The sequence below is a fragment of the Falco peregrinus genome, chromosome 1 (assembly GCF_023634155.1).
Source record: "Falco peregrinus isolate bFalPer1 chromosome 1, bFalPer1.pri, whole genome shotgun sequence".
In the NCBI taxonomy this organism is placed as follows: domain Eukaryota; kingdom Metazoa; phylum Chordata; class Aves; order Falconiformes; family Falconidae; genus Falco; species Falco peregrinus.
Window position 1 is genome coordinate 43,615,955 of NC_073721.1, and position 22,980 is coordinate 43,638,934.

The 22,980-nt window shown below is 47.7% G+C and overlaps 1 protein-coding gene and 1 long non-coding RNA gene across 2 annotated transcripts in view; one reads left to right on the plus strand and one right to left on the minus strand.

Moving 5' to 3' along the window:
- The first annotated feature begins 564 nt into the window (after positions 1–564).
- LOC129784336 (uncharacterized) lies at positions 565–5,783 on the plus strand. Its single transcript, XR_008746929.1, has 2 exons — positions 565–4,233; positions 4,533–5,783. It is a non-coding gene; the product is annotated as an uncharacterized LOC129784336 (long non-coding RNA).
- The window catches only part of PAPPA (pappalysin 1), a 184,459-nt gene continuing 166,536 nt past the window's right edge, over positions 5,058–22,980 (minus strand). The window contains exon 22 of the mRNA XM_005231279.3: positions 5,058–11,584. Coding sequence (XP_005231336.1) covers positions 11,477–11,584 — 108 coding nt within the window. The 3' untranslated portion in view covers positions 5,058–11,476. The remainder of the gene's footprint in view (positions 11,585–22,980) is intronic.

Below are 22,980 nucleotides of genomic sequence, written 5' to 3' on the forward strand. Positions count from 1 at the left end.
TCCTGGGGAGCAGAGCAGCCCTGAACAATCCCCATTGTCCCCATGGCCATTGTTCCCCACCGCCCTTGTCCCCCCTTGTCCCAGGCCGGGCAGCAGCTGGCACGGTGCACAGAGGGGCTGATTGTTTGGGTTGCTGTGCTGCTGATGACACACCGCTTTGGGACAGCTTCTTCCCACGGCAGAGGCCTCCAGAATCAAGTGCTGCATTTGCTCCTTTATTTATATGTTTGGTTTCTGCTTTTCCTCTTTTAATTTTTTTTTTTTTCCTTTTTAATTCTTGGTTGGATGAGGCAGGCTCTGGCAAGGCTGAGGAAGAAACAAAGGGAGTGCCAGAGCATGGGCAGCCCCAGTCCTCCCAGTGGGGGGGGGGTGGGGGGGTGGGGCTGGGCTGGACAAAGCCCGGCAGTAACACTGATGCTTATCACGACAATGCTCTGCGATGTGAAGGGTGCCTCAGTGGCCTGCGAGCTCATGGGTTTTTTTCTGTTGGGAAGATGTAAACCGCACATTGTACCTCTTGGGCCAGAGGTGGGATTAGCTCTCCAAAAGCTGAGCATCACTAACATTAATTAATTGTGCACTGCGAGACACAAAGCAAAAAAGATTTCTGATTTTTTTTGTGTGTTTTTTTTATTTTATTTTTTTTTTTATGCACACTTGGCCTGTCTGCCTCCCCCAGTGTTGGTGGCCATGACGTTAATCCAGGAGGGACCCTAGCGCATATTCCCACCGTGGTGAGGGGACATGCCCTGGGCAACACTGGCCTTGCAAGTGCCATTCACAGTGCTGGGCTGGGGCGAGCAAGGCTGTGCTCCGAGGGCACCAGGAGCTGCAAAGGCTTCAGGAACACTTGGAGTTTGCACGGTGTGCTTCAGCTTTGGCAATTCATATAGTGCTGTGCGGGTCCGCAGTCTTTAAATGCTTGGGTGGAAAGTTTGAGTATTGCACTATTAATGAAGTCTGCACTAGAAAGGATTCCCTTTCCCTCCCCTGCTCCTGCCCACCCTCCTGTCTCCCCAAGCCCATTTAGCAGCCACTGTAGCATGGAGCCTTCATGCCTTATGGAAACACAGAGGCGCCAGGGCTCAGGAAAGACCATGTTATTAGGGTGACATTTTGAAAAGAACCTGATGATTTTGAGCACATCTGTGCTACAAGGTGAGTGCCCAAAGACAGAGCTGGGCTTTGTTCAGCCAGGACCATGCCCATATTTCAACTCTTTCATCAAAAATGCCAACAAACCTGAAGCATTAGTTGGTTCATCTCTGTGGGCTGGATGATTATAAAGAGGAACAGCAGTGAGCTTATATATGGGCTCTTAAGCGTTTTTAAACAGTATATGAGTGGGAGAGTGAGTTATAAATGGGTAAACTGACAGATAATATCTTACGAGCAGGGCAGGAGGGTGGCTAGAAGTGGTCATGCTGCTGTTTGGGCTAGTTCTTCATTCATCCTAAGTAAAACAATCAGAAAGTTGTGAATAACTTTTTATCTGAGAAAAAAATAATAATTTCATAAAATCTGGGTTTAACCACTAATGACCCTCCCCAGTCCCAAGAGCAGTCAGCCAAGAAATTCTCAAGACCTTTAAAACTATTTTGACACACTGTTGCCTCACTTGTACTTAAAACAGATTTGAGACGCTGGCCCTTTGGCTACATTTTATCAGTGAACTTCGGCCAGTTGTTGATTTGAATGATGTGGGCAGTGGTTATTCAAATTCAGGGCAGAGGGGAAATTTGGGGCCATCGCAGTGCTGTGGTAGTTAATGAGCAGCAAAAAGCAGAATGCTGGTCTGGGAGCTGCTCAGTTTTCTTCACCTCCCAGGTGTGTGCCTTCAAAATTGGAAAGGTGAGGAAGCAGGCTGAACAAGCCCAGGGAACGACAGTGCTGGGCCAGAAACTGTTTGCTGGGTTTGTGTGCCTCTGTGTGTGTGTGTAAGCAGGAGAGCATATGGGCACGCACCTGCCAGCGTACACACCTGACTGGTGATTCACTCTTCAGATGCCCTTGCTTGCATGGAAAGTAGTTTTCTGTTATGTGTGTAGTTTCCTTTATATTCCGGTCTTTCTGTGGAAGCTTTTTTTAAGCCTGTGTCTTTTTTTCCAAATTGTTCAAAGTTGCTAACAGCTTCATTTTCCCATTACCACAATTACCAATGCCATACTTGTTTGAGAAGCTGTGGCTTTCAGCTGGGAGAGGACTTTGCCGTATGAATTTAGAGCAATTTCCGCAGCTTTCTTATATAATTAATGCAGTCAGCTCCTTTTGATTTAAAGCAGCCAACGGGAACCGCATCTGCTGCCACAAGTCCCTTGCAGTCACTTCAGCACGTGGGTCTCTTGGAGAGGCTGGTGGCCCAGTCTGGGTGACTTTGAGTGTGTCATGAGGTTTCCTGGGCTGGTCACCACACAGCAAGGTGACTGGCGTCATTGCTACGGGGCTGAGGTATGAAAGCTGCCTTCCTTGCTGGGGTGCAGCTGGATTTAATGTTTGCTGGTGGCCCCGAGCCCTGTTGCCATCTCGCAGGGCAGTGGCTTAGGACCTTGCTCGCTGCATGTATTGATTTTTATTTTTTTTTTCCCTCTCCCTCTCTTTAGTGATTGATTTCCAGGCAGACATGTAAACTGGGCAGAGAAGCTGTTGTTTTGACTGTGCGTTTCAATTGCTGGCACTGGGGTGGTTGTGGCGGTGCGGGAGGAGCAGAGCTGAGCACAGCGCAGCCAGTGCAGCCCAGCAGCAACGAGCTGCCCGCTGCTCACTGCCTTTATGGCTTGCTCCCGTCTTAAGGTCCTTATTAATGCTTAATAGATAGTTCAACACAGAAACAATTGATTTGTTTATTGCTATAGACACAAACCATTTAATACATTGTTTATGGACCTTTTTATCTACAGTGTGTTCTATTGATAGGGCTGTTTGTGATCTGCTTATACCCTATTAATAATGCATTGACCATAGACAAGGATGGTATAGAAAGCGAGATGTGCTCTTACTCATGCTCTTTTTGTCTCTCTCTCCCCCTGCTCAACATATTGCATAAAATGCAAAACATTTTTTTACTGACTCATTTATGCTAGTGTAAAAAAAACCAACAACAATTAATTTATTCTCATCCCAATCTATTGCCCCCAAATGTCCCATAGATTGAGTGGTATGGAATTCATTTATGGTTCAGTCCACAGGCTGTTTATGCACTATGGTATTACTGCCACAGCTTTATAAGGGCCAAGGTGGTAGCAGCCAGTACTGTAACTATGTCAGGATGGCAAGCAGAGCTAGCTGGCACTGTAGCCCAGCGCTGCCTAAAGCAGCTGCAAAGGGAAATGTGTAATATAAGCATAGCTGGCGTTTAACACTCCTTCCCCCATGCAACCCCTCCTTGTCCTCTGCTTATGCTCCCAGCCTCTGCGTCTTACCGGGGCTTTCCTGGGGAGTTAAATCATCAATGAGTTTGGGAGTTAACTGGGTTAGAAATGCTCTCTTTAGGATCGGAGGTCAGTAACTGCCAGGGTTAAATGGTACCTATCCTGACTGCATGCTCATCCTCAAGGTCTGGAGATGTTGATGCTGAATCAGTTCAGGTTTGCAAGCTGAATCAATACATATTCTCAGTACAGCAGCATAAAGTCCCTTCCTTGCCTGCCACAGCAGGGTCTGAGCTGGGTCCCACACCATGGCCCTGGTGTAGGGGTCCTGCTAGAGCGGTAACGGTGCGGGGGTACCATTGGCAAAGCGGGGCAACGTGGCAGGACCAGTGTGGCTGGGAGCAAGGGGAGGCAAAGCCTTCAAGGGAGGAAGAATCTGCAGAGTTGGTGGGCCATAACAGGGCCAAAGGACGTGCCCATTAATGATAGTTAACATCACTGCCCAGGGAAGCTGCCCTTGGCTGGGGGCAGGTGGGCTGCCTGAGATGTGCAGGGTTGAGCCCTGGGCCGCTGCAGGCTCTGCTGGAGCTGCAGCTCCTCCAGCCCACCCTCCTCTCCACAGCCACCTGACGTAGCAGCGAAAAGCCACACTTTTGGTGTTGAAGGACCGAAAGCTTCTTAGTCCAATTCAGGCTATTTCACACACTGGCAACAACCAACAGCTCTGTGGTTGGAGTTCACCCCAGTCTTCTTGGACCTCTGCCTGCCTGTGGGCGTGCAACTGAGATGTGTCCACCACTGCACCGACCGAACCGCTGTCTCTGGGTTGCAGAGCCTCACAGAAAGACTTGCACCTTCATTGCAGGTGAGCCAGCTCTGAGGAGGGGCCAGGACCAGGACTGGCTGAGAGAGAGAGTCTGTGTCTGTGTCCGTGTCTGTGTGTCTCTCTGTGTGGCTTTATCAGCACCAGCCGTGCGTGTGCACTCTGCGCATACCTTACAAGGCTGTGGTCTGGCGTGGGGGGACTGCAAGCCCAGCTATCTAGTGACCACTGGAGACTGCCTTATCTTTATCTGTATGTTTTCTTGTGTGTCCAAAGGCTTTGTGCATTGGGATGTTTGGATCTGTAGCTGCACATAGCTTGCAGCCTTCCTTCCTTCCTAGGTAATACCCATAAGTCAAGGAAAATTCCCACTGGGACTCATTTTCTGGATGACCATGTTCTTTCTGCATGTGATGTGGGGGTGAGCAGAGACCATGGACAACTTAAAAAAGAAAAAAAAAAGTTCTTTGTAAAATTAAAAGCATCCAACCTTTACATTTTCAAGCATCTCACACCAAAACCTACACCAGGCACCCCCAGGTGAAGCAGGACCTGAGCCACCTTGGCAGAACCAAACCCACTGGAGGTGAAATGGGCTCTTGGGCTGACACGCTGCTCTGGCTGGCACTGCTTCCCTCCACCTGCTGCACCCTCTCCCATCAGGACGCATCGGAACACCACGGTTTTCAAAACCCCTGCCCAAAACCAAAGTGCTGGACCTCAGCGGGAGCTGTGGACAGGGTGGCCCATGCAGCTGTGCAGCCAGATGTGGGAGCCACAGCCACACTCACCACCTCCCCGAGGTACCTGTTGATGCTTGGGGCTGGCTCAACTGAAAGCAAAGGAGACGTGGCAAGAGCAAGCGGTCCAGTTCAGAACTCTTTAATACAAGCTTATATTGTTTGTGTTTCCGATTCTCTGTTCTCCCAACATCTGGGGACATTAACCCTCATATGTGTGTGAGCATGTGTATGAAGATATATACAAAATCACATAGTTAAATATTTAAGCATACAAGGTATTATATATTTATATAATATAGAACTTTAGGGTATAGGAATCAACAATGGCAAAATATTTCTGATGAATCTGACGTAACTTTTTTTTGAGTGAAACATGACCTGTTTTTGAAAGACCAGAGGAAGTTGTTGCTTATTAAAAGAAAGAGAAAAACCTGTATAAAGAAATTCTGTGAAAATGATTTAAAAAACATCATGAACCAAAAAAAGGTCAACTGTTAAAAACTGTATTGAAAAAAAAAATAAATTAGATGAACAATTGTGTAAATATAAATTAAAAAAGATGACAATCTTAATAAATAAGCTTTACTATTTACATCTTTATATATTGCTTGGAGACTTAAATTAGATCCGTTAAAAACAAACGAACGCAAAATAAAACCCGAAATTGGAGCAGCAAACGTACAGGCGTGAGGTACAGAATTAAGGGTTGAACTGTATTTTGCTTGTTTCTTTTTTTTTTTTTTTCTTTTCTCTTTTATACAGTAGACCAGTAGAATTTTTGTGAAAATAGATCCTCAGCACTTCATTGGAGTATTGGTTGACGTGGCTTCCAAAAGGTGCCAAGAAAGATTCCATAATAATAATAATAATAATAACCCTAATAATCATAATAATTATAACAATAATAAAAAGATACAATATGATACATAAATATGGAAGAGCAGTTGGTAATATGAATACATTTTTCTCTAGACGAGATCACAGTTTTATTTGTAAATATTACACTGATATATATATATAATATTACACATATAATATTATATATATATCATATATATATTTATATATATATTTATATATATAGTATGGCTCAATCCTGCTCCCAGTGAAGTCAACAACAACAACAAAACCCTCTGTTGACTTGATGGGAGCAAAATTCAGCCGATCATCTGCAGACAGGTAAGTAATTACAGAGGCCGTACAATGCAAACTCCGCAATGGTTCCAATTCCCTCTTTAATTGCTGGTGAAATGTTTCGTTAAAGCCCTGGTTCTTTGCACTCAGAAGATGGAAACTGGTGGCTGAATTGTGGCCTCACCAAATGAAGGGAAAACCAAAAGACTAAACCAAACCAAAATGGGAACCAAAGACAGCTTGGACTCATTAGCTCCGTATCTTGACCTAACAGGACTAATGCCACCAACAAGTAGCACCAAGACTCTTCATCTGACACCTGAAGCCAACCCAAGCTCTTATTTCTGGCCTCAGATGAAGCAGTTATTACTCTTGATGAATCTTGGATATGTAGATCAGGTGGAAAGGGGAAAATTCAGTTTGCCAAACTAAGACAGAAACAAAACGTCAAGCCTCACTTTGCTCCCGCTGAAATGACCAGGGTTTGGAACACCGGTTCCCCAGGTGGCAGGAGCAGCCCAGCACCAAATCCCTGTCACCCAAATTGACCGTAGCTCCAAAGAAATACATCCTGGGCCACCTGGACCTGCTCCTGCTGATGTTTTGGTCACACTCCCACTTAACTCAGTGGTCAAGGTCCTCCAGTGGCAAGGGGACTGTCCCCAGGGCTCCTGTGTGCCCAACACATGCGGTCAGCTGGAGGCAGGGGTGATCCTGTGTCCCCGGCAGGGAGGTGGCTTTCCCCAGAGGATGGGATGACATGACATGGAAGAAACGCAAGACAGATCAGCTCAGTTGCACCACTGAGACCAAAATGGGGCCCACAACCACAAAGATACCAAGAGTGTATCTAAGCCTGGTATATGGTCCTCTCCCAGTGATTACAAACCTGCCCATTAACTCTCACTGGGGCATCCAGGGATTGGGCAGGCAAGGGCAAACCACTGCCCAAAGGCTGGGAATTTCCATGGCATCCAGAAAAGTTCAACAGCCAGATCACCAGCTCTGAAAACCCTTCGAGCATCCCAGCGTCGGCTGGCTTAATCCTATACCCTCCTGTCTTCTAGCTTGGCCTTGAATGGAAATAATGGGCTGGAGTGTGGGAAGGGGATGGTCGGCACCCCACTTCCCACTGATGGGAATCACCTGTCTGCTCATGTAGCAGCTTTCTCCTTCCCCCTCTCACTCCCAGTCTCGCAGCTCTTCGGGATTCAGACTGTGCAGTGCTTCTGAGTGCAGTAATTAGAGCACAGTGAAATACTGGTTAAATGCGTATGTACAGTTGGATAACGTAAAAATAAGCACAAACACACAATTAAAAAAATAATCTGGAAAAAAACCCAAAAACCTCCACCCCCCCCTCCCCCCACAAACAACAGTATGCCAGGGGAAAAAATACCTTAGCCTTAGTTCCTGGACTTATCACAAAGCACAAGGAAAACAAAACCAGACAATGTTATAAAACCTCACGGTACTTCTAGGGAAATCTACAATTAAGTATCTAGCTCTCTACTCAGCTGGCAGAATCAGTGTTTTCTTTTTGAACACACAAAAATAGGCTTTGCTCTTCTTGAATTTGGATTATGCGGGTTTTCTTTTCTCCTTTCTTTTTTTTTTTCTTTTTTTTTTTTCTCTTTTCTTCCTCTCTGTAAAGCTTTACTTGTTATTTTTTTCCCCACTTGAATCAGTTGCAGCAAGAAACTTTTGTTGGCTATTGGGCTTTCTTTTTTTCTCTCCTTTTTTTTTTTCCCTTTTTTTTTTCTTTTTCTTGAACACAGGTAAAACCTAGAACAAACCGACAGTTACAACCAAGTGAAACCAAAACCGGAAGGGAGGTAGCTGGAACCCGACTCCAAGAGTCCTCTGGTGCCATCCTCCTTTCTCAGCCTAGGGGGGGGGACAGTGGAAGATGCAAGAAAAGCAGGAGGACACCAGCTCAGCCCCTGTGTGAGAGGGTGGGGAGGGAAAGGGGTAGCAGCTGATAGGAGTTTCCCACCCCACCATGCACCGTTCACCGCTTTCTGCTCCAGCTTTCTCCCCTGCTGGCTGTGGACACCACCCATAGCCAAGAGGCTGGCTGGTGGCCCAGGTAGGGTGCAGCCTTGGCTCCTTGTCTGTGACAGAGATCTTGGCACTGATGTGACCTGGACTTCATGAGCAGCTAAATTTCATCAGCATAAGCACCCTCTCCCGTTCCCCCAAACTTATTTGATGTTGTCCTACACCACTAGTTTGGTGGGTGGAGATGGTGGATAATGTCCCTCTCACTCCCACCCAATGGCCATCACAGGCATGGAGAGTCTTTCCTAGGTACTCCACTGGACATTCAAGGCCCTTAAAGTGGTAGAAGCTACAAGGCCATCCAGCTGGCCTTGCCGCAGGGTTGGAGCACAGGGGAATAACAGCTGAGCAGGTGTCCATGCCCCACAGCTCCCCTCTGCGCATCCGCCAGGTGCATGGTACAGCACCTGAAATGCAGAGGGCAAAGCTTTGCCCCAATGCAATCTTTTCCCAATGGAAACAAAAAAAAGCTATTGAATTTGACACAACACAGAACAGAACTTCTTCTGCTCTTGGTTCCATCAGCTCCATTGGATGAGATGGACAGTGCCAGCATGGCAGCTAGAAAAAAATAATCAGCATGGAAAGCCTGCCTGTTGGAAAGGGAACTGGATTACCCCTGGACTGCAGGAGTGAAGCTGAGGTGTGAGGCTGGGCTGGCAAGAGGCCACTGTCACCCTTGAGGCGAGAAGGACTCGGACTCGGCGAGCAGAGGCTGGTGGTGGCTAGGCAGAGGAGCTCAGTGGGCTCTGAGCTCCTGGGAGCCCACAGCAGCAAGTGGCAATAATGCTTGTACAGACCTGCCTCTCCTGGGTAATGTCCTAGGTGGGAAAAGCAGATGAAAAATCTCCTCCATGCAGAGCTGCGTAACTGAGAAGGGGATCTTGCAAACTGAGCTGCCATCAGGATGCACACAGGACCTGAACTGAGGCTCCCTGCGAGGGTGAAACCCAGGTGGGGTGGAGCAGGGAGGTCATGCCAAAATAGCTCAGGCATCGAGGACATGATGCGCTGGCAATCTGAAAGGCTTTTGAGGTTGTCGACTCTTCTGATGGGCTGGTTGGCACATGAACAAACTGCCAACAGAAAAGGGGAGGATGAAGGGACCAGAAGGAAACAACCTTTTCACAGTTATTTACTTCCATTATTAATTAGATGGCAAGGGGCAAAAGCAGAAGTTTTGCCCAGGCCCAGTTTTGCCACTGGTCTCTACACTGGAGGACGTTCTACTGACTCCATGGAAGGAGCCCTGATCCCACTGTGCCTCCCTGTCCTCTACACGCATCCCCACCACCCCACCCCACCCCGGCCCGGTGGGGTAGAGCCATCTGCACAGCTCCCATGGCCAGGACTTCTCCAAGAATAACTAGGAGCTTCATAAAACAGAGCTCCTCACCTTCTTATGAGAATCATCTCTCCAGGCCTCTACATGTTAGTTTTCAAGATTCATCTCTGGTTAATTCCAACAGAAACAACCCCAACAGTGGGTGACAAGAGCCTGGCTCCTTGCGCCTTACAGCTCTGTCAGTTTTCCATTTCTAGTTCTCCTACCCACTTTTACATTTGTCTGCATGACCTAAATGACCCCTCTCCTTACCCTTCTGCCTTGCTCCAGCGCCTATATGTTCAATCAAGCAGAAGTAGGAAAATAATCTTTCCAACCTGTCTTTACCTGTAGATTGTACATGTCAGGAGAGACCCAAGGAACAGAAAGACTTAACATTTGGAAGGATGCTCTCTTGAATGTGTGTTCTTCCTAGCAGGACCCTGAAGCAGCAGGAGGAAAGCCCAAGCCACACTGGAAAGTTCTCTGGGACTTCCGTGGGATGGGCTGTAGCAGCAGTGGCAGCAGTAGATGTCCTGGGCATCTCAGTGACTCATCATGATGAACCTTACAATGAAATGAGTCCCCAGGGGTCTGGTACAACATGTTCCCCTCTGGGCTGAAACAGGAGGATGGAGCTATATGACAGAGAATTGTGAGGTCTGCTGCAGCTAATGCCCTTCCTTCTGGAAGATTACAAGCAGCTAAGCTCCTGATCTATCAAAAGTGTCTGACCCACTGGCCTGGAAGCTTAATACTGATAAATATAGCCAAAATTCTAATACTGTCTCCTGCAGTCCTTTCCCCATAGCATGTGCCTCCTCCTCCTCTTCCCCTCTCCTGAGAAAACAGGAGCATGAAGTGGCTGTTAGATATAGACCACTGTCAAAGGAGGGTGGAGAAGGTCCAGAGAACCACTTGGCTGGGTGGAAACGAGAAAGCAGATTCCTTTGGCTGGCTGGTGTCCTGTTTTCTTGCCCCAATGCTGAGGAAGAGACCAGAGGGTTTGAAAGGCAGGCTGTAGGTAAGCTTTAAGGCAGACTGTTTGGTTGCATGGGGTTGTTTTTCACCCTGTCCTGACACGGTAAGGAAACTAGTTGTATGGGACATAGCAGCAGGAGTAGCAGCAGCAGACATGCTCAAATGACAAGTGCAGGCGCAAGTTACCCTTTCTGCTCCTCAGAAGCAATCATCCACATTCCTTGATGCCAGTCCTTAGACTCCCCACTCCCTGGCTCCACCATGGGACCACCTGCCCATCTCCACACAGAAACATCCCAGCAGCCCTGCAGCTTGCATGTAGGCTACAAGGGGACTTTTTGTTGGCTTTTTGAGGGCAAGGGGAGAAGGAGGAGCTGTACAGAAAGGCCACTTCAGTCTGCTGAGCTCCCTGGCTGGAAGTAGCGTTCCTGTGAGGAGCAGACTCATCCCATGTCTCGAGCTGGCTGGGCATCTGGCAAGTCACTTGCCAAGAGGCACAGCCCTGTGGAGATCCCCCCCCAACCTCAGTGCCCCGAGCATGCAATACCTTGGCATTCAGCATCAGAAAAGGCTCAGCTTGGAGTCCTCCAAGAGCACAGCCTCTTCCGTGAACGATCTGAGTTGTGAGTGCTGGGGAGGGGAAAGTGTTTTTGCGTTGAATGTAATCTCTCACTCTTTCTCTCTTTCTCTACTTATTTCTATAAATATGTGTACATAAATAGCTTGTTTCTCGCCTTGCATCTAGATATGAACTGTTCAAATTAGGTGGGCATAACATGCTGTTTTGATACATGAAAGTCTTCTCGACTCTTGGTTGGTTGTTTCTCGTCATCACTATTTAAGATATAGTTAATACATAAACCCCTACTTTGAGTTCTCCTTGGACAAAAATTAAAGGCAGACTGGTTGAATTCTAAGGGTCCCTGGTGCAGAAATGCCATCCAGTTGAGCAGCTAAATGTTAAAAACTATACCAAAAGGGATGTGGTGTCTCTCCTAGCCTGCCTTGAGCAGTGTGGTCCTCCATTCCACGTCACTTGGCATTACCCAAGACTGAAGCCACGGAGGTCTTTCTGATTGTGCTCTTGGGCGTTGGGGTCCCGGCAAGCACACTCTCCTTGTAGGTCACAGGACATAGGGAAAGGAGTAACCTGGGGAAGGAAACCAAAGACACAAAGACATGAAGGAGGGAACACACCTACAGCATCCAGGAGAACAAACAAGATCTCTGTAGTGACATAGTCAGAGATTAGCTGCAGTTTTCATCTATGTCCTGTTTTTACAGTGATTTATTGTAATGTTGAGCTGGTGGTGCACCAAGGACTCAGGTGAGCTACCTGTCCATAAGAAAGGCTGTGAAAACTGTAAAGAAGAACCTGTTCAACTCATGTAGTTACTGGTCAGGAGATACTCTTTTGAGTTCACATCAAGCACATGAACACAGCTGGCTGGGGAGACGTGTACTTCTCAGGCAACCCTGGGGCTTTTTGGGGTACTTACCAAGATGCTGGCATCCCATTACACTGCCAGCCTCTTCTGAAAAGCTATCCTTACCCCAAAGGCTGCAAACACTACATGACAGCAAAGTTACAAAACCCTTATCTCACATGACCAACTCAAATGATCACCAAATGCTACTGGGTCCTACCCACCCCCAGCTTGGGGGTTTCGGTGAACCCTACCCCTGGGCCATAATGCCCCCTCTGTAGGGTATCATCCTGCAGTAGGGCCCTATGGCTTGGGTGCTGCTGCTCTGCCTATGTCCATTGGTGTATTAACTATAAATGTTCTTGGCTTCATTTCGTCAGGAACTGAACCAAGCAGTATGTAGCAAGTCAGTGAAGCTGCAGTCCAGCAGAGACTTCTCTAAATACCTGTGGTGTTTAAGGTCAAGAGATGCAGCTAATGGGCACTGAGGAATGGCAAAGGTATGCAAGTGAGAGACTGCGTGCATGATCCGTCATCTGTCCATGATCTCTCTGGAGAAGCGTAGGAAGGAGCTGAAACAATAGCCTGCAGTGCCTGGCTAGTGGAAGTTGATTTTTGGACTATTGCATCACAGTGTTTACATAAAGAAAAGGGGGAGGAGGGGGAGGGGGGGGGGCAGTGGGACACTGTCTCGCTTGCCCTGAAGTGAATTCCCAAGAATTTCTCCCATCTGCACAGACAGAGCAAATGACTTCATTCCCCTCTACACAACTTCCAAGACAGTGCCACAACCTGTTCAAATGTTCCCTGCGAGGGCTGCACGCGTGCGCTCCAGCTGCTCCCCTTGGCTTTGCTGCCACGTTTGATCTCTCTTTCATGAACACGTTTCTCCAGGCTATGAAGCCTGGCTCTGCCTGTTCCCTAGGCATCATCAACAGCACATCTAGGAATGTGGACCAAGCACTGTGCGTGAACACATAGCTGTCATTTCCACCTAGACCTTCCATACGTGTCCCTGCATGTCCATCTCTAACGTGCCTTTCTCCTGACGCACATAAGGATGGGATTGAGGGGTGTGGATCTTCATTTCACAACTGGGGAGCCTAAGGCAGGGACATGCTGACAGAGGCATTAAATAGCCAACGCTCATCACCAAATCAGGATTTAGAGAGCCTCCTCCCCTTGCTTTTGCCTTCTTTCCCAGAAGACCTGGCCCTCCAGGTAGAATAAGGTGATGACTCTTCATCAAGCCATGCCCTGGGGGACTTACGAGCTAAATAACCAACCAGTGAATAATCTGGATCTACAGTTGTCCAAATGCGGAGGTTGCAAAGAGAAGAGAAAGTCCAACAAGTTAAAAACAAATTAAATCAAATAATTGGAAACTAAAGTTTATAAACTGCAGAAAACAATAGGAGCTTAATGGTCACTTGATCCAACAGAAGCCAGCCAGAGCAGGACAGTCTCATATCACAGTGTTATGAATATTCTTAGATAGGAAATAGAGAAGTCTGAAAACAATGAGGTTTGGGGAGGAGGCTGAGGAGGGATTGTTTAATGACTAAATTAAAATACTGGAAAGGCAAAAAGAAAAGAGACATGAAAAAAAATTGTCTTTTTCTGTTCAGTGTAGCAGTAAACATTTTGGTTTAGGTTATCTGCCACAGTTCAGGTTTGACCTTTCTCTCCAAGACATCCAAATGAAAAAGACTATTTCACAGCAAAAGTTATGTCTTGAAATAAAAACTTATTTCACTTAGAAAATGCTCAAACAAAACATTTGTCTGGAGTTTTCCCCTATTTTTATTTTTTTATCCTGAACCATTCAGTTCAATCTGCATTTGGCAATGATTTTGACTTAAAAAATCCTCCCTGTCATACAACGAAGCTACTAGTTGGAGGCGAGACCTGGGAACCTGATTCTTTCATTTGTCTTGATCAGACTCTTTCCTCTCCCTGGCCTGGATTCACTGCGTTTGTCTGTGAGAGTCTAACAAAGGTGACGCAGTGGCCCCTGCATTCAAGGGAGAGGCAGGCTCACGGGGAAGGTGGGTGCACGTTTTGCGCTGAACACAGGACAACCACACAGCCAACTCTGGCGTTTCTGAAAACAGCCGTGACATCTTACTACACTTGGCCTCTGCTGTTGTCCATGTAAGTGGGACAGCAAAATGTGTCGCAGGCATGAAGATCCCAGCGATGCTGCCATTTCACTGGCAGGAACACCAGAGCCAGGAGTGGAAGCCCTGCACAACTGTGTCTCCAAACTACCAGTTCACGTTCCCTTAACCTACTCCGGGGGCTGTGCTGAAACAGTGGCCTTAGAAACCCAAACTGGCACGAGTCTGAGGCTGCCTTGCAGTGATCTACCTTCTTCAGTCCCACTCCTCCCATTTCTCTGAGTCCCGCTTTTCCCCTTTGCTTTCTAACAGGTCACTGTAAGCGTGTGCTCAGCACTGGAGCAACCTGATCCAAATGTGCACGTAAGAGACCAGAGAGCTCCTATATTGTGGCCAATTTCTGGTGAGATGGGGCCACTAGAAAAGAAACGTCTTGCTGCATGTTGTCCTCTAGAAACCCTCTGGTCTCCTAAGAGTGGTCATGGACAGAAGAACAGAAGCCTCCCTGGGACAGAGCCATGGCCCCGAGAGCAGTTTCATGGCTCAGCAGAACTTCATAGCAGTGGGTAGCCTGAGTGTAAGAGGGTTTCTTCCTGATCAGATTAGCCTTATTCACTTTATGTCCCTTACAGAGTTTTCTCATGCAATTCAATTTTTACAGTGCTATTGTCCAGATAGATGAATTGTTTTTTCTTATGGCAGTGAGCTCCAGAGATGCGTTTTCTATTATGTGAAAAGGCAGAGATTTCTATGGGTAATGAGCACATTCACAGTCACATTAGACCAGACAAAATTCTGCAAATGCTTAGCAGTAATACAGGGTTTCCACTTTAAACAACACCTACAACAACTGAATTCCCCAGGGACCTGACTTCCACAGGTATTTAGGGAATCTAGTCCCCAAACAGCATCTTCTAGGATTGTCACAAGTACCCAACTCACAGAAACCATAAGACTCCTTAGAAGAAGGACCGCCTATTGCCTTGGGCGCATGCAGTGGCAGCCTTCTGGAGCGCAGAGCCATGAATAAAGCTGCTGGATGTGCTAGAAGTAATAAATGCTGAACCTTTTTTGAACGATAGCCCATTTAAGTGTGGAGCCCAGATATACATACTCCAAGATTAACTGCTTTTTTTCTTTTTAAATAGGTCTGTGAAAGCCCAACTAATTAACAGAATATATGACCTGTCCTGAAATTTCCAGATATACCCATTGTAAAGCCAGTACTAAAGAATTGGCTTTTCTTCCTTCCACTCACCAAGTTCTGTGTTTCACCTACATCTGTCTTCCCTTGTAGAAAGACTGGCTAATATGTAGGAGGGCAGGGAGAAAAAGCTAAAAATTAAGCTCAGAGCCTGGCTTGGTCTTTTGATGTAGTGCAGGATATTGTCTTCCCAGACTAACTGAAGTAGGTTGAAAAAGGCACAACTGAAGAACACAGCTCCGTACACCTACACACACGTCACACACACACACATCTCCTGGAGACAATCCAGAACAGAGCCATGGCATGGACTGATAGCACCGAGGGGAATGTGGGTCACACCTGAACCACGCTGGACCACAGACCTGTCTATCTTCAAGAGAAAACAGACACAACCTAACCAATGTTCGTCACCCCAGGAACATGCACTGCATGACATACACTGCTCTGAACCTAAAGGAGCATTTGCAGCAGGTGTAGGGTTCTGTGCTAGGCAGGAGGCTAGCACGGGCATCGGGCGCATATTGCACAGGAGATATGGGACACTTACACCTCAACCAACTCACCACCCATGCTGCACAGCGTTATGAACCCATACTTCCATTCTCCACAAAGGTATGGGAGCCCTAAGCATCCTCTCCCATGCCAGGTGATGAGATCTTGGATAAAATCCAAACTCCCACTTGGAAACAGGGCTGCGTTTGTCCTTGACACCATGCTCCTGACTATGGGAACAAAGACAACAGTACAACAGAGCAATGCAGAACCAGAAGCCAGGTCAAGAAATGAGTGAGAGGCCACAAATCCTCATTATGCAGCACCTATCTGAAGAGGCTGGTGACATCCCAAGACAGATCCCTGCTAAGAAAGGCCAGCCTGTAGGGAACTGGTGGGAATGTTGACAGGAGAAATCCCAGACAGGTACAGGGAGGGATGGGAAAGAGTTCTGCAAAGGGTGGGAGCTCACCCCTCACATGGGCTGTGTCAGGTTGACTGGGCTGTACCTCCCACTCAGCACACTTGGAGCTGTCTCACATCAGCACCAGGACAGGCAGAATCAGGCCCAGGGAAGGGCCTGGGTTGGAGGCAGTAGGGGAAGCAGGGGAGGAGGGCTGCAAAGTGTTGGGAAACAGCCTGTTGTTAGATTTCAGCCCTGAAGTGTTTGCGAAATCTCCCAGATGGGCCTAACTGGAAATAGGAAGGCCCCACTGCAGACAGAGCTTCTGCGGGCGAGCGCGGCGTGTCGAGATAAGCGTGGCAGGTTGTGCTGAGTGTCACAGCCCCGCGCCTCCTGAGACCCTTGCAGCTCAGATGCCGGGGAGTATTTTGTTCCCTGACAAGGCCCTTGTGGGACAAAAATGCATCTTGTAAGGGTCTTCTCAGTGGTTTTCGGCATTTAGGCCACCAGGGCTGTTTTGAGATAACAGAACAAAATTAACAAGCTCCCTTTTAACTCTGGGCGCTGGTATGCAGGTTCACACCTAGGGCACCGCTCCAGAGGGCCTGGGAAAGGCAAAGATGAAGCTCATAGGAAACCTCCTCTCCATGCAGCACATAGAGTTTGAAAGGCTTGAATTTTTGTTAACTGCCCTGCCATAAACCTGGCTTTCCCCCACCAAAGCCAGCAAATGTGGTGTAACAAGACGTAGCTCAGCTGAACCCAACAGACGCTCCTCTCTCTCTCCATCGGGTGTAAATCAGGAGCAGCCTCACCAGATCTGGTGGAAGAAGGATGGCCCAAAGCCAGCAGGGATCCCCGGGAAAGCCCTGCCTGCACGGATCCCCACAACACCGCCTGCCCGCTGAGCGGAGACAGCGAGCCCATGTGCCAAACCACACGGAGCTCAGTTGCTCAGCAATCAGCTGTGCTTCCTACCCTCGTGCTACTGATTGTGCAAACATGAATGTAATTAGTCTAAATAATCACCAAAGATTTAATAGGAGCCAGACCACCCAGAAGCCAAATAGCTGGCGGTGGAGCAGGGAAGGTTTGTTCGCTGGTTTTTGTAACACTTGCTAATGAAGTGAGGTCGGATAGCAAAGCAAACACCCTCTGCTAGCACGTCCCCTGGGAATGCTGTATGTTGTGGGAAGCCCCATGTCCCTTGAAGCCAAGAACGTTCTCTCAGGACAGACGACGTGCTGCTACCATCACTGCTTCTAATTTATCACTGCCTGAAAAGCCTCCCTAAACAATTATGAAACCAAGCTCTGAGCCCCAAAATAAGTTCCCATCCCAACCAACCATGACTGAAAAGGCTCCTCACACAGCAAACAGCTAGCCACCGGTGCTGGGACCAACAGCTCATGGGTGAGCAAGTTCACCCTCACACCTGGACGAACCAGCACACTTGGAGCACGCAGCGGCACTCAGCCGCTTCCAGGGGCATGAAGCAACACCCCACATTGTATCCTTCCTTCCTCCGTGTCACCCACCATTCATCCTATCTCACCAGCTAATTATAGAGCTGACAAACACACCCAGCTGGGGACACTCAAGTCGTTGGGAGCAGCAGCATGGCAGGAACACCAATGCTTCCGGATAAGCCGAGTTTCCTCAGCCGAGGTGGTCACTTAGGTTGCTAATTGCACGCACTGCCTCAAACCCATGTTCTGCCATCGGAGCAAGGTCTGAGATGCCCCAAGACAGGTTTGCGTCACAGTTAGAGAGCAGGGAGAAGGCACTTATTTCTCCAAAATGCTAAGAAGTAGTTATTTCTGTTGTCTTAGGGGTAGGAGTGCAGCAGACCCTCCTTTCTGGGGAGACAGGGACAGTCTCTGGAAATCCCTGCTGGAGCCAGCAGCAGTCCCTCAGTTCAAAGCTCCTTTCTTTAGGCCTTGAATTCTCGGCCATAAAGTCTCTGAAGAGTTTTTGATAACTTGCCTATCTCTTAGATAAGCAAAGCTTTGGATGAATCCCACACGGTCCTCTATCTACCGCAAGTCCTCATTTGTTTTCCGCTGAGGCACTTGCTGGTTTTCCTCTCCAAGGTGTCGGACAGAAATGTCAAGAGGCTGAAGGGGCAGGACGATTCTTCTTTTTCTTTTCTAAGTGCTACGGGGCAAAGTGGTTAAGGGAAAACCTGAGTGATAACTGAGTGAGACAGGTTTTTCTCATGGGAGCTGTAGGTTTACCCTTTATGCGACAAAAGGGAAAAGCAGAGAGGAGAGACAGATGAAAGTTTGCCCTTTCAAATGGTTTAAGTTAGAGGAATTTTAAAACGGCACATTCTGTGTAGTGAAATCTGCAGGGACCAGACTGAAGGATCTTCTACTAAGCAAATCTGCGATCTGAGACTTGAACAAAGTACATAAGCAGAGCCTAAAGAGAGACATTTCTGATTTCTGCAAGGCCTTTCTAGACAGCCTTGTCCAGGGAAAACTTGGAAAAGGGAAGGGGAAGAGAAAAGAAGTGAAGGAGAACAGCGACTGGAGAGATTTCCTGAAACGACTCGGGATACAGCTATCGCCTCCCACCCCGCCATGCCGCACACCCCAGGGGTTCCTCGCAGGCAGCCGCCAGCCCCGAGGCAGCCAGTTAAGCCCAGGTTATTTATTTTTCTCACTTTAGCAAGTGTCACGTATTTAATGTTTTTTTTTTAAAAAAAAGTATCTTCTTTTATCTACGGCAGGATACAAAGCAAGAAGCAGCTTCCTACAGCAGCCAGGCAGAAGGGAGCTGGCAACCTGTGCTGGGTCAGGAGGGCAGGAAGATTAAAAGGAGATGGGATTTTGCTTTGTCCTTCACGGAAGACTTTATCCCCTCCAGACACACAACAGAAGCTTTCCCTCCCTTGGAGGTTGGCTGGCAATGGCCTTCCTGTCTCTCAAAGCTGCTCCCGGGTCACACACAGGGCCCCCCATCCTCTGCCCCGCGTGCAAACCCCGCCGCCCCCTGCTCCCCACCTGCCTGGGGCTGCACCGCCAGGCGCCACAGGATGTGCGTCCCCGCTTCCCTGGGGGACACTGCACCCTGTGCCAGCCCTGGCTGCTTGCCCGCTGCCAGGGGACGCTGATCAATTAGCGCACAACAAATAATTAAGCTGATGAATGTCTCTTTTTCTCGCTTGCTGACTGCAGTTGCCTCAAATTTATGCCCAGAATATGACTGAATTTATTTGTTGTCATTTGTAGCATTCAAAAGAGGCCTTTAATGATTTCTTTTAAGCTCTCTAGCCTGACTGTGAACAGAGCAGGGCAAATACTCATTATTTCCTATCTAAGCAGCAGCGCTGATTAGTCAGTGGTTGGTCAGATAAGTCACCCTGCTCTGTTCCCCTCTCTCTGCAGAAATGCACAAGGTCATTTGCTGCTAATACTCAAATGCAAAGGGAAAACACAGCCTAAGTGACCACTGCATGGAAATCTCTTGTGCATTTGCAGGGCAACAAAACAGAAGCGTGCAAAATCTCACATTAAGTAAGAAGGCTCAGAATTAAAGTGAACATGGGTTGAATAATTTTGCTTTCACGCAGCCCGGTTCACAGCATTGCGTGCAGCTGAAAGTGCATTTGGGAGGGTAGTGGGATTGCAGTAAAACTTGTCTTGACAGTTCGTGGCCATTAAAGACCTGAAGCCAGCTCTTACTTGACTGTTAACTCCTGAATCTTCACATGATGCAATGTTAATCTTCAGCCCTTTCCTAAAATAATGTGAGGAGTTGCTATGTTCTGTTAAATGTGAACCATGTGTCACCTCAGCAGTGGCTGCAATGGTGAAAAGATGATAAATCTAAAGCTTGTAAAATGTCCTGTGACATTTTGGGAGAAAAACAGGTGTTGCATAAATGTTAGACATTTATGGGCAAACTTGCAGGGGCTTTAAAAGACTGACACATCTGCCACATAGTATGTAACCCTGAAAGAAAAGGAGCAAAGCAGTCTCTTTCATGTGTCTCGCTCTTTCTCCAACCGTATGAAAATACATCCTCATCTGGTATTGGAATTAACAGAGCTGGACTTGCCCCTCCCTGTGTCTCCTCCAGGTTTTTGGCTTTTACACCCAATGTGTATTTTAAAAATGTGCCTTTTTAAGTAGGTGGCAAACTGTGCTGGAAGGATTTGGTATGCGGAGTATTTTTATTCAGCTCCCTTTTCTCTCACCTTTCATTGTTTTTCCCTTTGGAATATCTCCTGTAACGCTCCACTCATAAACCTCTTCAAAGGGAGGGCTGTATTTGAACAGCCTTGCCTGAAATCTGGTCTCAGTCAAAGGCCTCAGACGGGAAAATAACTCGCAGAGCTGAGACCTGTGGCCCCACGGCTGCTGCCGTAGGTGTCGGCGGCCGCTTTGCAGGCAGAGAGGTGGTGCCTGCCGCCTCCTTGGCTTTGACCCTGCAGCCCTGCCGGCTGGGTTATTATTCCCCCCTTTACCCTATAAATGTAATAAACTGGGACTTAGCCTCTTGCTTTTGGCATGGAAGGTCCAGGAGAAGGTGGTTTTCTCACTCCTCCCGAGTGCCTTGTTCAGCTCCTGGGATGTTGTTGGTGTTTTGGGAGAGAGGAGAACTTTTTAGAAGCTGAGTGTGTGCCGAGGAAGCAATGGGCAACACAGGTCAGTCCTCAGACTACGTGATCTCTAGGATGGGTGTTTCTAAAGTACAAAGCAGGGCAAACCGAATTCCCCCAGTCACAAAGATACAGCTCCCAGAGAAGTCGGTAGAAGCAGACTTATTTCCAAAAAGCTATAAAATCTCCCTCTCCACGGGGGAAGTGCATCAGACTCATGACCAGCTGCCTGGCTCTGAACCACTTGCCCTTTGCATCAGGCAGTTTTAGCACAGAAACCAGTAACCAACTGGGCTACAAAGTGCTTTCCCCCTCTTGGGTGGTCACTTCATTTCTGGGTGGCAGCGAAGCGGCAGATACTTTGAGCGTGACTCGCCTGGCTGGTAAGTGCTCACAACTCTGTGCAGATCCCACTCTGTCTCAACTCCCTGCCCAGCAATAAATTCTGCTCCCAAACTTTAATCTTCTCCCTCTCCCCCTCCATTTGGCACTCACATCCCTTGTCCTTCCCATCCCCAACCCACCAATGCTTTTTGCCCTTAGCTCCTGTCTTGATGGGGCTGGTTTGGGTCAGTCCCCTCCCAGTCACCTCACTTCCACTCCTCTGGCACCTCTTGGGATTTTTCATCCTCTGCTCTCAAGCCTGGAGGCAGCAAGATGAATTTCCCAGGCAGGCTGTTGTAAAGACCAATGCCATGCTGAGCTACTGGGCACTTCCAGTTCTGCCCTCCCAGCTGGTGGGCCTGTGAGGTCAGTGAGCAAGCTGTGCTTGCCCCTGGGCTGCTCCTCCCAAGGAGGTGGAAAATCAGCCAGAGATGGCAATCTCTTCTTGAAGATGACACTGAAGACAAGCTGCTGCCTCTCACCCTGCTTGTCTCTGCAGTGGCTGTTTCAGCAGAGAGCCCCGGAGGGGCTCCCCATGCCCTACTCCACCTTTGGGGAGCAGAAGCTCACCTGCCCATGCTTCCCTCCCAGCACATTGGCTTGCAGAGCCACTGGCAAAGAAACACAGCAATATGGGGGGAAATTTGCCCCCAAAAAAGCACATTTAGGAAAACTACCTTTCCCCCCATGGAGAAATAAACTCTTTCCGCTTGCCGAGACCTGTCCACTTCCCTTCGCCAGTGTTCCCAGATGGGCCAGAGACAACCTACGGTGCTGTACTGGTAAGAGATCTTTGGCTGAACCAAGGAAAAGAGCCTCCAGCCAAAACTGTCTTAGAAAGGACTGGACTGGTACCTCAGCTGCGGTAGAAAGGACCTTCTTTCTCAGATGGGTGATATGGATGATGTCATATGCTAAGCCCAAGCTCCCTCAAATGTTGTTATTTATTGAGATACATCAAATACTTAACATAGCTGGATTTTCATTCAGATCTACACTCAAATCTTGAAGACAACGTAAAAATCTCACATGTCAGAGGCTAAAATTTCCTTTCATTTCTTTGGGAAACAAGTTCAAAATCTATCCAGGTTAGAAACACATGAAATGTAGTGCTTCAAACCGTTGCTCCAGTCACTGTCCCTAACCGTGGCCAGAAATGGGTGTTAAAGCATCATAAAACAGGGAGATGTGTGGAAGGATCCTTCCCCAGGCTCAAGCAGTCAATGGTTTAGATATTCCTGAGGCACAAATTGCATCCAGATCACAGTGTTTAATAGCCACTGATAGAGCTAACCTTCACCGATATGTTTATTCTCTTTTGGACTTCAAATATATTTTTGTTCTTAAAAACACTTTGTGGCAATGCATCCTATCATTCAAATAGACACTGTGTGAATAAGCACCCTCTTTCATTTGTTTGGATCCTGCTTCCACATAATTACCATTTCATCCCCTTATTGCTGTGTGATAAGAAACAGTGGGGTTTATTTTCCCAAGCATCCTCCTGTTAAATAACGTTTTTATAAATCTCTGCCACTAACCATGCCTATGGTCTCTGTCCCACTGACACACGCATGCAGGTACTCACAGATCAAAGTACACACCTACAATGAAGCTTTCATTTTTCTCTCTGTTCTTTTCCTAATGACTCCTAACCTTTAGTTTCCCTTTTGAGCATTGAGGGTGGGCATCAGGATGGGCAAATATACCCTTCTCGGTGTTTCTGGGTGAAGGTCTCCTGAGCAGTAGATGCAGCTTTGCTAATGAACGTGACCCAGGGTTTTGGAGGGAGCCAGCCTTTGCCTATAGAGAAGCCAGAGTTTATTTACAATAAGAATGAATAAATGTCTCTGACCAGTTTATTTAAGAACCTGCCTTGCACAGGTGTAAGATGGGTTATGATG